Genomic DNA, 18016 nt, shown 5'->3' on the forward strand with positions numbered 1-18016 from the left:
CCTGTATGTATAATTGTAATTTTAAAAAGTATGTAACATATTTTGTTGAAATTTATCATCAAAGAAACATACATATGTATTATATATTAAACCAATCATATATAATCGCATTTATAAGCGTACTTCGGATAATATAATATAAAAATACGAAAACTTTATTAAATATTAACTATCTAAGACTTACTTTGGAATTAATATAAATATAATCTATCATTAAATAAGAATTTTATGTATAACGTTATAATTAATAATTCTTATAACAATAAAAAATCAGTTTTTGGATCAGTTTTTTCATTAAAAAATATTTTTGCTGTAATATATTTGTAATATTTAATAATTTAATTTTTTATATATGTATATGTAGAAGTATATATGTAGAAATGCAACTAAAGATATTTATAAAAAATATTCTATAAAAAATATATTAAAAATCAAGCTTTCATATTTTTGTAATATTTGTAACGACTGTTAGTTTGCGATAATGATATTACCTTACTATAAAGTACAAGATGGCAAATACTCGTTATTAGTGATAATTAAAAATTCAGTCAGATATAAATTAATCTCTAAAATATTGAGTATCAATTATATTAACAGTCAGGTAGTAATCAGCTGATATGAGCGATTATATTTTATAATACTTCGATCATATAGTCTTCCCGCTTCGGCGGTCTTTAAATCGACGAATTTCATGCATGACGTCTAGACATTCACGGCCGATCATTGATTCAAAGCGTATTCAAATACGATTCCGCCTCCTCCACCACTTGACACGTGATCCTGCATTCGCAAAAAGAGGGAGATAGCCACCCACGGCTACTTTGTATTTCAAAAAGCGGTAAAGAGAAGTTTCCGCATCCAGGATCGCTGTCAATTACGTAATACATTGGAATAGCGATCCCGGAGCATGTCAGAGGGAACATTCGTTTCGATATAAGGGGTGTCGTGAGTGTCACAGACGTGCAGAAAAGGATGAAAAATAGCCTATTTTTGGCCTATTAACAGAACCTAAATTAATCATTGGAAACTGTAGAATTTTATAGAATCAGAAAGTAACAATTATGTTGATAATTATGAAAGTATTCAAAGTAAAAGAATGAATTTACCCCCATATTTTGTATAATCATAATGTAATTACACAAAATACAGGATAAATTAAAAAATAGACGTCCTTCGAAGGAGGAATAGCTCAATATCAGTGCGCTCCTCGTCCTGATGAAGTGAACGGCCGCAAGGTTCTCGAAACGTTGTCATTATATATATATATATATATAGCAATAGATTATGACACGGCGTTAATTCGCAAATTCTTTAGCACTTATGGGATAAATTCATTATGTTTCAATTTTTTATTTACATTAGTAGATCACTGTCATAATTATCGGTATATTATTTATCCACTAGGCCCACCTAAGAAAGCTATAAAAATTGAAGTTTATTATTAATTATTGCTAAAATAGTCATTTGAAGTGTTTTTTAATTTCATATCTGTAATGTATTTTTAAAATAAAATCATTTGCATACTTATGCATTAAAAGGTGAGTAACAAATGTAGAGAATATATGATTTTATGTGTCATATTATGTGTACAGAATGTCATATTTTGTTATAGGCAAATATCTCGAAAAATATGAAAAAAATATGAAAATATTTGGACAAAAGCTGTATGATTTGAAAGAGAATAAAAAAATTAAATTTTTAAGGTTGTATGAGATATTGTTACTTCTCTTACTCAAACTATATGATTTTTCTACATAATGATTCCTTTAATTATTCTTTATATAAAAGTATTAAAGTAAAATTATTTGGAAGTTAACAGTTTACGAGATATATCATACTTTATTCTTTCACATTTTGATACGAAATATAAAATATCTTGTAAACTATTTTCATGTTTTAGTCAACTATACATTAACACTTTTATGGACAGAATAATGCGATGAATCAATTGGTATATAAAATACATAGTTGTTTTTAAAAAAAGAAATATGTAGTTATATTATATGTAAACTGCACAAACATATTATTGCTTTTAAAAAGTAATAATATGTTTTTTTACATCAAATAATTTACTCCTTTTGCATAAAAATACAATTAACAACAAATAAATAGTTTTCGAAATATTTTACACTTCATGTCAAAATGTGTGAAAAGGAATATAATAAAATACCTTGAAAACTGTTAATTTTTTTATCTATTTTAATTCTTTTATATGCAAATTATCTAATAAAAAAGATCATATTATGTAAAAAAGTCATATAATTTTATTTTAAAAAATGGCAATAATCATAAAAAATTTTTCTAAAATTGATTTTATTACTATTTATCATCCTGCAGCCATACAACTTCATCTAAAACATTTTTCCGTATCTTCTTTATTTTTCAAGATATTTGCTTGGGATATTTGAAATGGAATCTGTACATTATGTGGTCCAAAAAATTATATTCTTTACATTTACTCATCTTTCAGCATATAAATAAATGTGCGCAATTAATTTTATTTTAAAGACACATTAGAGATAATATAAAGCTTAAAAGAACTTAAGTAGACCTGGTGTAATAAATAACTTTAATTTTCTGTTTCTATAAAGTTCCACAAACAATTTCCAATGATTAATTTAGGTTCCATCAATAAGTCATAAATGGTATATTTTCCATATTCTCCTTTATTATTAAGTTTTTATTCAATTTTAAATTAGACATCTCCAAAAACCGATATTTGTGATATATATTTTTCAGACTAATACTTAAAAAAACAAATACTTTTTAAATGTATTCATTTATTTTTAATTTCATGAAGAAGGATTACTTTGTAATAGTTGTTACTGCATAAAACTTATAAAAACGTATATGAGAAAAAAAAATGATATAAGAAGATTTTTCAATATGAGAACATCAAGTTCTTTAAGCTCAATCTTGTCTATTCTTAATCAAAATCAAATTAATCAATAATAATAAGTGAACAATTGATTAATATATATGAATAACATAAATAATTCGATCAAATAAGACTTTCTTCGCTTATTCGTCAAATTTAATCAGATTATATTCTCACTCTTGCAAGCTCGGAGCTTTCAGTACACCCCGTACATATTCATACATCCGTGACCATACTCGTCGCGGTGGAGAATCCTCGAGGTCACGGTCACAAGGCTCCTCGCAAGAGGTAAAATGCTCGCCTGGTGCCAAAAATTCACATCTGTCTCCACGATCTTCGATCGCATTACGATTCGATTACGTTGCGGAATGTATTTTTAGCCGACAATGCAAGTTGGAAAGGTAAAGCAAAATCGACAGGATCAAAGATCAATTGTCTAATTTTGTATGTATATGCTTTTAAAAATCAAAAGAACAGAATGGTTTGGCGTAACAATTAAATACTATAGAAGCAATTATCGATATATAATTTCCTGATCGTTAATTATGCGCTTCATCGTACTCTTTTAAAAAAATTGCTATAGGTATGTGATATAAAAAATGTATTATAAAAATAATCAAAGATGTAACATCGTGCGATTAAAACTGCAGATATCAAATTGTCTACGAAGTACATATACAGTGATTTTCGAGGGGATAATCACTTAATGTAATCGTGGGACAGAATCCTCGAAATCATTATAAAATTTATATAAAATCTCTATGTATAATCCGATAATTACATATTCAACCACGAAAAATCATTGTATAATATTAAATGAAATCGTATATTTTACCAAATTACTTCATAATAGTGAAAAAAATTACTTGTAATCAGATGAAATCATGTAATCTGTGAGACAATATTTCAGCTAGTGGTTACCCCCCCTCGGTGATTTTCTGTTTAATTAATTAAATAATATTAACACACGTTGGAAAATAATGGTATGCAAAACTCCCGTGGCAATCGTTGAAACGGACGAGATCGTATTACGCGATGTCAAGTACACGTGTAACTTCCGTATAAACTTCTCGCGTTTCCGTATCAGCGATTAGAATTATTCTGCTTACGTGATGTTAGCAACGGCACAACGGCTGAACTTGCGATAGAAACTTTCTTTAGGCAGGAATAGCGCTTTGGAATTCTCGAGTGACTATTATTATATGGCCTTAAACCTTTATAATTGGAGCAAGGACTAGAATTTTTTAGCGTGACTATCTAACGGTCTGAAATATATGCGTCTATCTTGACGCAATAATGTGCGAAAGCCTTGCAAGTGAAACCGGACCGTTCACCACCGAGTCAACCCGCGAAAAAGTGCGTGCCACCGTGACGTAAGACGCGCGTTATTGTACCGATCGTGATTGCAGGATCGCTCGAGAAACATCGAGAAAGCGTATAACTGGGACCAAAGCAATGACAGCAATTATGCGCGCGACCTAGATTTAAAGACCATATTTCTTTCAAAATCTGATATACATGCTATAAATAAGATTATAATCTAAAAATGATTATATAGTCAAGTATAATATTGCTACAATCCAGTCCTAAAAGAATTAATTAATCGCGACTGCTACGCTGTCGATGCAATCGAACCGGTTGCATCAACATCAGCTACCCAGTTAATATCGACCAGCTACGAGAAGTCGATATTTATATTCTTATACTTTCTTTCTCCTTTCCTATTTATTAGAATTGTACAATTATGCTGAAAGATCGAAAATTTTGCTGGATACAGATTTGAAAATAATTTTGTTAGTAACTTAAACTGATTGTTAAAATATCAAAATTATTTGAAGCATTACTCATCATTTTTTTAGTTTCCATTATAACTATTTTTACATTTTTTAACCATTATAACTGTTTTAGTCTAACAAAATTATGTTCTGCATCCAGCAAAATTTTAGATCTTTCAGCAGAACATTTTTTTCCATGCACACTTTTTATCATTGTACATAGTCGTAAGGTTGCAGAAATTCATAGAGGTCGTTCGAAACATCGTCTGCCATGCTCTTTCGCGAAGTACGGTCATAAGAGAAGATGGAGCAGAATGCTGCACTGAGAGATAAGTGTTTGGTATTTGTAATTATAAATGCATTGTAAAATAACTACAATTAAGAGCTCTTTTTTTATAGTTACAAAATTTGCGGATATGAAACTTAAAATTGCATAATATTCAAATCATCGTAAATCGGTAAAAAATCATCGCCGACAAAAAAATAAAAAGCATTTTAAAACTTGAAACTTATACTTTAAAACATGCTTTTGACCGCTTTTCAAAAAAAAATTTGTCTTTACAGTTGTGTGTCTTAATAAATATCACGTTGTTGTATTTCTTAAAATTATACGTACATTTAACGTTGCGCAGTTTGATAAAAAGTTTTTTTTTTTCAAAAAGTTTAATATTTTTGAAAAACAGTACAAAGATTTACCTTCAAATGCTTTTTTAAAAATTTTCTTATGATTTTTCTTGACTGAATTACTCATCATTGAAGCTAAATCTGCATAGCTCACAACCAACATTACAATTCGGTGAAATACATCGTAGAAGTATTTTGAAGCTCGAAGTTTGTACTTTAACAAGCTTCTGATAGTTTTTAAATTCTACAGAATTGAGAAGATAAAATTTTTTGTGATAATTTTTTACCAAATTTCACCGTTGGTTATTTAGCAATGCAGGTTTAGCTTCATTATTGCGTATAATTTAGTCAAGAAAAATCATAAGAAAACTTTTGAGAAAGCATTTTGGCAGTAAATCTTTGTTATTTTTCAAAAATATTGAACATTTTGAAAAAAAAACTTTTTATCAAACTGCTCACTGTTAAATGTATGTAATTTTAAGAAATACATTAAGACAAAATTTTTTTGAAAAGCGGTCAAAAAAATTTTTTACCGAGTTACAATGACCTGAATATATTATGTAATTTTAAGTTATATGTTCGGAAACTTTTCGACGTCAGTACATATAGTTGGAACCGAAAACGACTGTAAATTATAACCGGAACCAATATTATATATATATATATAAAAACTATATAATTATCATTACTAACATTATAGCAGTCATAACTGTAGTATAAAACATGGAGCACCTAATTATTATTTTATCATGCAATTATAATTGTAAACGCTTTTCTCTCAGTGTGTGCAAACCAAATTTTCTGTGTTATCACGACAGTAGGAGCGCATGGAATCGGAGCTACTGCGTAGAAAGACGCGTCTGGCAAAGTAGACGACCGTGCATCGTGCCTCAAGAAGGGGAAAATAAAAAAGGAGGCTATGCACGAGGCGAAGAAGGACTCGCACCATATGTGCGACGCGTCGCGATTCGCGATTTCCCGCTATCATGATCCTCGAAGACTATCCCGAGAGTGCATGGCATTTGCGAATCGCCACCACGCGTCTTTCCCGCTGGATTATGTTGATAGTATCATTCGCGAACATAATCGCCAACCGCGCGACAAAAAGTCGACGTCGACGAAGACAACGGGGAGGCATGTTGTAATTAAACAAGGTATCGTATTCCCGAAGATGAGCAGTAGCAAAAAAATGGCGTCCGCGCATTTCGGCCCTAAATGCTGACATTAATATAATGTTCAATGATTTGATTATATTTTTTCGATATTTTATATTTTGATATTTTACAAATCATAATGCACAACTTAAAAAAAAGTATTAAGGACCAATTAACATTTAAGACCAATTAACATTTAGGACTGATTAGCACATTTTGAATCCAATTGATCGTGCCGCTATATCATGCGCAATATAACACCTCGTCTAATTCCATCATGTCATCGAAGGGTGAGTGCGAAATCTGAAATCGAGAGGAAAACAAGCGGCGCTCATATATACGTTGTGCATCCAGACGTAACGAAAACAAAGCGAGAGAAGATCGCTGACAAAGAGATATCGTGGACGAGACAACCCCGTAACCGCTAACATTGTGCTTGCATACCGCCGCGTGCGATTGATCATGCCAGTCTACACAGTGTTTTCTTCAATCTGCATTTAAGATGTGATGCAGTTTTCACATTGTGAGAAAAGCGCGAGAGGACGACCGGCCTGATGGTAGATTGCACGCGCGAATTGCCAACACAGTTTACGCAGTTCGAATCAAAAAGTTCGAAGATTCCGAGTCTAATCTTTAGGAGTTCCATTCGCAACCACAAACAAACTGAGGCTGTATTCCAATTAGATAGATGCGATTTTTCGATATATCTCAAGCATCGTGATTCGAGAAGTCATTTACATGTAAAGGAAGCTCGTGGTTACATCTCCAACAATGCAAATAATTTTGTATAATAGTGATTAAATTGATAGGACCAATTTCTAATTGGTGGCAAATTTTCAATGAATGCTTTATTATTAGTTTTGGATTAGATTTAGGACCAATTTCTGATTGGTAAGAAGAGTTTAAATGACTGCGCATTTAAAGGAATGTTACACCTGATATTCTTACATCATGGTAAAAAATGTAAATTTTTTAAATTTATTAAAAATGTCTGACAAGTTGAAAAATGATATATTACACAATGCAACGTATGTATCAACGTATGAATCGCCTTGAAGAGTGCGAAGATGGTCGATCTTATCGACTAAACAACTTATAACTAACGGTGACCATGGCGCCGTGCTCTTGTTTTCAATGATCGGTCACGTCAGTTTTAGCTCGAATTCGCGATCCGCGTTTTCATAGATTCTTAGAAAGATTCAATTACAAAACTGCTCTTAATCATGAATGCTTTTAAACTCGGTGATAAAGCATTGGACGACACACACGAGCTCTCGTTCAATTTCCCAGCAGAGGATAATGACAGCCAAACTTCTGTATCGTACGTTATTGATACAAATGCATCTCCCGAACAGAAGGTAAATTTTACTATTTAAAATCTTTCTTTTTTGATATAATGTTTTAGCATAACGCTTCATATTTTTTCTTATGCTTTACACAATACTTGTAGTAACACCGATTACGCTTTCATATAAATATGAATTTAAAAATTAAAACCTTTTTATATCTTATTGCTCACGTACTCTAAAAAATGTGGATGGGGATTTAATACCATATGTAGTATTTATATCATTCTTACTGTATTGATATAAAATAGCAACATGGTGGATTTAACATCATGATTTAAAGGACATTCATCCAGAAGTATCAAAAAGACGCTTATTTTTATGAATTTTATTTGCGAAATCTATCAACTTTGGGCAAACAGGGTTTTGATCAATATTTTACACATTTACACTCTTATAGTGTCACATACAATTTTTAATAAAAATATTAACAAATAGAGCTGGAACAACTATTGGCATGAAGCTTGTCTATAGCAATAACAATTTATGGTAACCATTGAAACTTTCATACTATAGTTTACCTAAAACAAAACTCAATAAATTTTTTGATAAAAAAACATTAATAAATCTTTGTTGTAGCCAATCTTAGACATTCCCAATTTTGACAAAATGGCGGACTTCTAAAATTAAAAAGTGCAATTTTTCATTAAAAAATTGTTCAGTTTTTATTATAAAAATATTATTTATTATAAAAAAATTATAACTTTAAAACATTCCTACAAAAACTAGATTTATTAATATATTTCAAGAATTTGTTAGATATTTCGTTTAAGATAAATTGTAAAAACTGGGGTGGTCACCGTTACTGCTATTATAATGTCAAATAGTTGTGCCGATACTATTTATCAAAATTTTTAATTAAAAATTTTATACATATAACGCTCACTAATATAAAATATTAATCAAAATTCTGGTTAAGTAAAATTAATAATTTTGCGCAAAAAGAAACATACAAATAGGCATTTTCTTGACGTTGGTGTTTATATCAACATAAACATGGTGAGCATTATATTTATCATCCGTAGTGTTAAATCCAAGTCCATATCTTTTAGAATACAGAATTATTTACTGTTCATAAAAAAATAAAAAGAAAACAATCCATTTGTATTGACAAACAGATCGTCATGGATTGTCCAACAGAATGTAAGGTTTTAAACAACACTGTGAAGACCCAATCCGAAGTAAAAAAATGTAAAAATTTATGTGGAAGTGAAAAAACAGAAGCAACAAACAATGTCGATGAATATGACATTCCAACAATTTCCTTAAATTACGATCAAATATTCGATTTAAATCACGAAAATCCGTCTTATTTTAATTCTAGTACAAACGATTGTGATGTTTCCGTTTACGAATATTTTGATTGCAACGACAAGACAATTCAGGAAGAAGATTACGAAGATAGCGAGAAAACAATTCAAAATCAATTTTTAACGGATGATCAACATACAAGTTCTTTGAACAATTTAACAGAATTTCGAGATAGTCTCAACGTTGATTCAATGCACGAAAAAATATGTCAAATAAGATATGAAAAAGAAAAATTCATCGATTCAGGAATCTCTACTAATGGACTAAACATAGACGATAATAACGAGATTATCCTACAAATTGGTGAGAATTTTATTAATTCGCAGAATATTCCTGAAAGAAACGATGTCACTTGTAAAATTACTGAAGAAGACACAAAAAATGAAGAAATAAAACTTGCACAGAATGTTGTATGTATAAATATGGAAGATTCTCTTGAAGAAGAATTAAACGTAAAAAACTTATCAGTTTCAGCAATAGAATCTGATAACTATTTTATAAGTAATAACGAGAATTACTTTAAAAATGACATCGATCTCTCCAAATGTATGGAAGAGAACGCGAATCATATGTTAAGTGTATGTACCGAGAAAGACAGTATCGAAGAAACCATTACAGAGATAAAGAAAATGGATAAAATAATCAAGAATATTTTGTACACTAGTGACGACGAGAATTACGATTCAACGGAGGAACGAATGATAGAAGACTTATCTGCGAAAATGGAAGACGATCGCGATGATGTAATGAAGAAAATTATCGAAAGTTGCTACCATGCCGCAAATTTTCAGCAACGTTCAACGATATGCGAAATCTCGAGTGCAGATTCCATACAATCGAGTAGCAAATGTGTAATTAAGAAATTTCGAGAAAACGAATTTTTCCCATGTCGTCGCGTCGTTTCCGAGACTGCCATAGCGAAAGAAGATATATTAAGAACTATCGAGGAAGCAGAGAAAATATTAACTGACAGTCCATGTTGGGAAAAGTCAGAGGCAATTGTTCAGATAACTGAAAATTACGACAAAAACAATTCGTCGGAAAAATCTGCAGAAGAAGTAAGAGATGATAAAGAACATAAAAGAGTAAATGAAACAATAAGTCAAAAAGAAATCGATTTTATTGAGACTAAAGATAACAAGATAAATTCAGCAAATACGATTGCAGTCTCGAAATCTGACGTTGTTGAAAATCATTTGCAAAAATTAGCTGAAATTACATGTTCAGATCGTCCTAGATCACGCATCGAGATTCGGGAGACTTTGGAGAAGATAGCAGAAGAAAAGAGGAAAATAGAAAATCGTAAGAATGCATCGCTGGAGACACTATCGAAGAAATTCGAGGAAATTGACAAACTCGTTGCTGGTCATAATTATACTTTTCTTGGATCTGATAATGATTCTTATGAATTAAAAACTCCAGAGAATGTGGCCATTGATTTTGACAGTCTCGGCAAATTTCAGGTTCGGATTGATCCAGAAAATTTCGAAGTTCCTTTAAGGAAGCCCGAAATAGCTGAAAAATTGAAAATCGAAGAATTAGAAAAAGAACTAGAGGATGAAATAAAAGAGCACAAGAAACTTACGGATGAATATCAAAAAATTGTTGCGACGGATTTAGAGAAGATTCAATTGACTTTGGAGTTAGAATCAACGCAAGCTTACAATGGCGCGGATATCGATAGAGAAATAAAAAATAAATCTAAAGACGACGAAAAAATAAGTGAGGAATTTTCAAATGAAATATTAGAAATGACAAATGATACAACGGTGGCTACAACTGATTCGGAATCCGACGATTTTTTCATGGAAGAGTGGAAGGAACCAGAAAGGATGTACATTAAAGGAAAAGTCTATGACTTTGACGAAAAAAAGCATGGCGTTAGGTAAGCTCTCGAAATAATAATTTAAGTTAATCATAATTAACAATTATTAATAAAATATTAATACTTAATCATTTAACTTAACAATAATAAATAATTATTAATAATAAATGATTTAATAATAAATAATTATTATTAGACATTAATAGTTAACAGTTTAACTTAATAATAATTAGTAATTAAAAAGATATTAATTATTAATATCTTAGATAATAATTGTCACTAATTTAATAACAGATGATAATTTTAGGATGACAGAAGAACTCATCAGGAAGTACTGCAAGGAGCACAAGTTGTATCAAACCCCGTATTTGAACGACGTTCTGTATTTGCATTACAAAGGCATACACAATACTCGATCGATCACGTTAATCATATTTAATATATGTATTAATGATAAATTTACGTTTTTTTAGGATTTTCCTTCATTGAGAACCTCGAGAAATACACGGGTCTAAAGTGTTTGTGGCTAGAGAGCAATGGTATATACGAGATTGCCAATTTAGAAAATCAGAGCGAACTTAAGAGCTTATATCTGCACCACAACCTCATCAGCAAAATCGAGAATCTTGACTGCCTGCTGAAGCTCGACACCCTGAATCTTTCGCACAACACGATACGGAGGATCGAGAATCTCGGTGACTCGAGTCGTGAAGCGGGTATTATCCCAGATGACCTTGACCTTGACGTGCCTCTGCTTTTCAGACGGCCTCAAGTTCCTGAACAACCTGAACCTGTCGCACAACTATTTACGAGAAACCGCTGACATCGAGCATCTCCGTCTGCTGCACACGCTCTCGATCTTGGATATCTCTCACAACAGGATCGACACCTGCGACATCGTTGACGTAAGTCGATAACTACGCACGGTGCATGCAATACAACCGGAATATATTTCCGAAATGACAGGTGATGTTACGGCGAAAACGCGATTGGAATATATTTACGTATTAAATAATGTTTGTGGTTGCAAACTGATATTATCTTAACCATTAACTTAAAAAATTCTACTGCAGCTATATTCATTAACCCTTTACTCAAGTGGTTTTTTTTATAACGTTATTTTTCGAGTGGGGTATATTTCTCACATCTCAACATTATATCTTTATTTCAATTTTTATTTCTTTGGCAATTTAAAATGAAATAAAAATTGATAATATATTCACTAGGTACGGATAAATATAATTTTTTTTAAATATACATATGTACACTAAATACAACAACGTGCATATTTAAATAGCATTTAGACATTTAGCGAATTTATAAAAGGGGTTTTGGATATCCCACACTATATAGTAATAAAGGGTTTATTACATTATGAACTAAAAAAGCTTAATAACTTTTATCTATTTTTTTCAGAGCTAAATTAGAAATATGAATCTACACATTTTAAGAAATGCTTTACATATATTAATACAAAACATCTCTATGATACGTATAATCTCGTCGAGGTGTCTCATTTGCTGCAAGTGCGAGCAAAAGTTGAACTGTTTAGATTTTGGGAGACATGAAGTCGCTGCGCGTTATAACGTTGAGTGGCAATCCAGTGCTCAAACAGATAAAGATGTATCGCAAGACGATGATCCTTAAATGCAAGAATCTTCAATATCTAGACGATCGACCGGTGTTCCCACGCGATCGTGCCTGCGCCGAGGCCTGGTAAATTTATCAGCAAGAACACGACATGTGAGAAAGTAATATCTCGTTAGTCTTAAAATATCTCTGAATCGACACACAGGATGCGTGGCGGTGTCGACGAGGAGGTGGCCGAGAGGAATCGGTGGTTCCAAGTGGAGCAGAAGAAAATCAACGACAGTGTTATGGGTGAGTTAAAAGATTCGTTACTCGAAGCGAGCCTCGAAATGGCCACCCCTTTGATTCCTCTCACCTGTTCTGTTCCTCTGGTCTCGGTTTTTGTTTACCTGTCGAACGTTGCGTCCGCCCTCGAAAGCCCTGATAAACAAAAGGAAGCTGTGCAAACCGGTCGGGACGTCCGAAAAGGAGGCGACGGATAAGAAGAAGAAGGAGAAGGAGGAGGAGGAGGACGAGGAGGAGGACGAAGAAATCACGACGAAATCAAGCGCGCGCACCACGACAAGGAGCAGCGGACTGGTAAGAACTAGTTTCGTCAAGGTCTGGTACAGAATTCGTGCTTTGAATAATATCACCACCATCGGTCCCGTCGGCTATTTGATCATTCACCACGTAAAACCCGTACACCTCCCGATCTCCTGCCATCCATGATACCGACCACGATGAACGCGCTAAAGCTCGACCTGGAGAAGAAGAAAAAATCTGAGGAGCGATCCTTCCTCGGTTCCTATGACTCTCCGTTGTCGTCGTCGTCGTCATCGTCGGAAGACGAGCAGCTCGCAAACGACGAAGAAAACGAGCGCTCACGGCAAAAAGGAGGCAAGGAAAGTGACGGAAGGAGGCCAATGGCGGAGCAAGAGAAAAAAGTTTCCGATGAAAACAACGGGGAACTTCTGCTGCCCTGGAAAGTCAAGGTATGCAATTCTTATCTTCTTGTAACAAATGGGAATTTTACAAGGGATGTATAAAGAGTTGTTTATCTATTCCTCACATGATTAGGTTCGAGAAGAGATCCGACCGCGAACGCTGATCGAAGAAATATCGGAATCTAAACGTGACATCGCTGGTGATGCAGAAAGAAAATGGCACGGAGATCAAAATTTGAATAACTATGGAAGTATATACAATTCACTCGGTGATGGTATCGTCAACAGGAATACTGTCCCTCCTAAGAAAGAAGTATTGGAATTAGAAAAAGAAAAGACAACAGATTTACAAGAATTAATCAGTAACAATAATAAAGCTAACGGTAAGCGCAGATTACATCGTTTCCTTACAACACAACTCAAAATATCACCAAATTTATATTTAATGAGCTAAAATGATTAAATTTAAAGCGAAAAAATATCTTCTTCAAACTTCGACCTTCAAAACTATCTAAACTATGTAAAACTCTAAAAATTTAAAAGATTAGATTGTGGTTTAGGAAATCACATATTATGGTACGATTTAGGAAACTAAAGCATTTTAAAATTTTATTTATTTAACCTATAAAAATATGTAAAGCCAGCTTTAATCCTATTAATTTAAATTTAATAATATTCTAATCACGACGAATGATCAGGACTTATTTAACTTATATTTAACTTATATTTTCTGTAATTCTGCTATGAAATACGTTGAAATGTAGCAACGCCATCACGATTTTTTTATTTATTTAAGTAACAACACTCCTATTGCGCTTCATGTCACGAGTATAACGTAGTAGCGTTGCAGTACCATGTAGTTCTTAAATAACCCGTAAGAAAGTATATAAACGCAATAATTGAATTTTGAAGCGAGGTAGTGCGATTTAGGAGCCGGTGCGATTTCGGTAACTTTACCCTAATCGTAGAAAAATGTCGTACATTATCTATAATTATTTTTATCTGAATTAAATTTATCTTGTTTATTCTTATCTCGAATAAATTGCTACATCATCTATAATTATTCTTATCTTGGCAATTAAAATTGTTTTGATAGATCGTAAAAGCGAGGGAACGTTTACCTGTTCAGTATCGTGTGACACATCGGATCTAAAACAGATGTTAGAAGAATACCATAAACCTGCTAATGCAGTCACCAACGAGAAAGACGATATATCGAGTAAAAGTATCAAGAGCTATCAACGAAAAAGCAGAGACTATCCGTTCGGTTCTAAACTTAGCAGCATCCGAGAAGAAATGAGAGAGTTCAGTGACAGTATGGATAGGTTTGTCGACGAAAACAAGATAGTGTTCAAGAATGGCGAAGTGGAGGGATTTTGGGGCGAGAGAAAGCTGGTGGACCAAAATTTACAAACTGATTTTATTGATGATAGCAAGATTCAAGAAACTGGGACCAAGGTTTCTGTGAGCGAGGAAGATAAACTACGATGGTGGAGTACCAAGGAAAGAAAACTGAAGGTCAAGAAGATCTTAAAGAAACGAGAGGACGAAGTAAAGAAAAACGAAGTGGAGGCAGAAGATACCAAAAGAGTTGAAAAATCCGATCGCTGTTCGTCGGAAGATAAAAAGCAGCTGACCGATGCTACAAGTTATTTTCAGGATGTCTACGATTTGACACCAAAGACTTGCCCGTCAAGTGTCCTTCCGGATTCAATAAAAACATATTCCGTGAAAAACGCGGAAAATTATGAAAACGAGCAATCTGTAAGTATACAGCAAGAAGAATCGCACGGAGTATTCAACAGTCTCTTTGCTGAATTGAGAAATCGGGACGTTCGGGAATGCATACACAAACCGAAAATTTCAACTGAATTAATGGCTCTAGGAGAAAAATTGGATAACGAAAAATTGGATACAGAGAAGAAAAATATCTCTACTCTCATCAATACAAAGGATCTTGTTAGTTCTAATGAACAGTATTCGGAATGTGAAAATAGTGCAGAGAAGAATAATTCTGTCGACATTTTGGAAGACAAAGTTAACGATCTTTCATTCGAATCTCCGGAAAGGAAGAAAAACATCAATGAATCTAACGACGATTCCTTTAAGACGGCATTGTCCATTCAAGAAGATTCGCAAATTTTGGAAAGCAGTTATGAATTACCAAAAGTTTTAAAATTGACTAATAAGGAAAATAATGTTGACAATATTATCGATTCAATTCAAAATGAAAATATCGATCATTCAATGGACAATAATTGGAAGGAAGTAATATCAAATAAAAATCATAACGACGTGATTTACGAAAATGAGAAAATCAATGACGAATTAGAAAAATCTTCTGATAAAACAGAGATATCAAAGAGCGAGCAAGAATTTTCAACTGAAACAGAACAATCTAGTTCTCAAATGGAATCGCTCGTTCGAACGATAGATCGTTTATCTCTAGAAAGAGCGAGTCACTCTTCAAGACTGACAGGTAAAAGAACTCGCGAAGCGGAGGATGTCGAGGTGAGCAACAAGAAATCTTTTCTCATCAAGGAAATGAATCCCGGAAAGAAACTGGAGGAACGCAAATCTCGTAGCCAAGTCTCTGAGAGATGCAGACAGCATCTGATACAAGAAACCAAGAAATTTGCGAGGAAAGTGTCGCCGTTGATCGACAATTGTATAACGCATCTAATAAAAGACGCGAAAAATGCAAACGGAAAATCGCAATGCTATAAATACAATCGGAGAGATCTTAGAGAATACTTGCCATCTGATTACACTTCAAAAATGAATCTTAGTAAGCCCGCGGACGATTTTGGAGAACAAAATAATTGTCATGACAATAAGTATGACAATAAATCTAATGATGTGACAAATACGTATTCTGAAAGACAAGAATTGATGACGGAACAAACGATCAATTCGCAATTCACTGCGTCAGCTCATCGTTCTGGTAAGTATATTAATATACACGAAAAGAATAATTTTGCTGAAATATTAAAAAATTTAGCTAAACATATTACAAATTTGAAAATAATTTTATTGGACTATCAAAATAATTGTGTAGCCCATGATTGATAAAATATCAAAACTTTTTGCAGCATAAAAATCATAACGCGATTTACGAAAATGAGAAAATCAATGACGAATTAAAAAATTTTCTGATAAAACGGAGATATCAAAGAGACAGCGAAATTGTTTATGATTATTCATTGTGCCTGAATTTCCTATAATTATCTTAATGATCCAAAAAAATTATTTCCAGATCTACCTAAATTTTTAGCAGAAACGTTTTTTTCGTGTAAAAAAAAAGAATATAATTAGAAATTAAAAATTATTTAGAGCTACATTTATTTGTTCTAGATATTCAATCACTTGCCAATCTTATTCGACAATCCCAAAACTCTGAGTCGCAGTTACCAGCAGTAAATGCCAATGTATCACTTTATGAAGAATTTTGCGATCATCTGCATAAATTAGAGAACAGCAAAAAATTGTTGATTAAGCCAGATTTCATAATGGACAATAAACAATCAGAAGAAATATTATCTGATAATAAATTACAGAAAACTGAATGTTCGGTCAAAAAATCAATTAAACCGTTGATCCAAATAATTTCTGAATATCCTACGACGTCTAAAAATTCTGAACAAACCTTATCAGAACAAAAAGAAATTAAACAATCACATGGCTCGCAAACTACTTCCTATTGCAAACAGAAAGATGTTAGTATAATATATAATATTATAATATTATAATATACAAGGTGTTCGGCAGCAGGAAAAGACGAAATTTAAGAGAGGATTCTAGAAGATAAGAAAGTTGAAGACTAATAAAACTGTGATTTCGTCTTTTATATAGTCATAAGTGTTTAAATATTCGTATAAAAAGCTAATCTAAAGCACATGAATTTTAGACATAAGTATAATAAAAAAACCAAGCGTTCATCGGAATTTTGTTAGTCTCGTTTTGGTAATTCTGAATGTTTAAATATTCATGTAGAAGTGTCTAATACATACGAATGTTTAAACATTTGTAATTATAAAACGGAGCCGAACTCACAATTTTGTGATATCTTATTTTCATCTTTTATCATCCAGAATCTTTAAATTTTTACCCATCTGTTGCTGAACACCTATATATATAGAAAATCAATGCGTTATGTAATATAAAAATTATTACACACGCACGCACGCACGCAAAATTATTTTTGTGCTTTTGGTTCATAAAAAGTTTTGATTACAATTGATTATATAAAATGATATTATTAATTTATACATTACCTTCAGGCTGTCCTCAGGAAGTCCGAAGAGGAAACTGAGACATCTGATGATTTTGAAAAGCATATTAATCAAGAAAGCGCAGTTAATTTAAAAGAAGGAATAAAAGTCGAAACGTTTACAACATCGTGTACAAGAGGAAATGCGGAATACAAGGAAGAGTGTGTATTATCAAATGAAGAACGCAAAACCATCACGATAAATATGAAAAAGAGTATAGAAATGCAAGTTGCACAGGAGAATTAAAATGAATCAATATCTTACTACATTATTCTTAGATAAACGATCGCAGTTAATGTACATAACGCACATTAAT

General features: G+C 32.4%; 1 protein-coding gene across 3 annotated transcripts; it reads left to right on the forward strand.

Moving 5' to 3' along the window:
• Positions 1-7559: 7559 nt before the first annotated feature.
• LOC108764332 (defective transmitter release) lies at positions 7560-18016 on the forward strand. 3 transcript variants are annotated; one of them, XM_018512506.1, is made up of 14 exons: positions 7560-7789; positions 8896-9353; positions 9387-10973; positions 11221-11312; positions 11387-11608; positions 11676-11818; positions 12466-12629; positions 12709-12794; positions 12922-13082; positions 13241-13477; positions 13563-13812; positions 14526-16373; positions 16784-17145; positions 17710-18016. In XM_018512506.1, exons 1-14 carry the CDS (start codon positions 7655-7657, stop codon positions 17944-17946), a joined length of 5982 nt encoding a protein of 1993 aa, XP_018368008.1. In that variant the 5' UTR covers positions 7560-7654; the 3' UTR covers positions 17947-18016. The 3 variants fall into 3 exon arrangements, with proteins under 3 accessions (XP_018368008.1, XP_018368007.1, XP_018368009.1); XM_018512505.1 differs by having other exon boundaries at positions 8896-10973; XM_018512507.1 differs by having other exon boundaries at positions 8896-10973; positions 16784-17001.

The sequence above is a fragment of the Trachymyrmex cornetzi genome, unplaced genomic scaffold (genome assembly GCF_001594075.2).
Source record: "Trachymyrmex cornetzi isolate Tcor2-1 unplaced genomic scaffold, Tcor1.1 scaffold412, whole genome shotgun sequence".
Classification (NCBI taxonomy): domain Eukaryota; kingdom Metazoa; phylum Arthropoda; class Insecta; order Hymenoptera; family Formicidae; genus Trachymyrmex; species Trachymyrmex cornetzi.

Excerpts from the sequence above, each read along its gene's own strand:
- LOC108764332 (XM_018512505.1), top strand. The coding sequence starts at position 7,655 with ATGAATGCTTTTAAACTCGGTGATAAAGCATTGGACGACACACACGAG. Across the intron at positions 11,313-11,386 it reads TCTGTATTTGCATTACAAAG|GATTTTCCTTCATTGAGAAC; the intron begins GCATACACAATA and ends ACGTTTTTTTAG. Across the intron at positions 12,630-12,708 it reads CGTGCCTGCGCCGAGGCCTG|GATGCGTGGCGGTGTCGACG; the intron begins GTAAATTTATCA and ends ATCGACACACAG.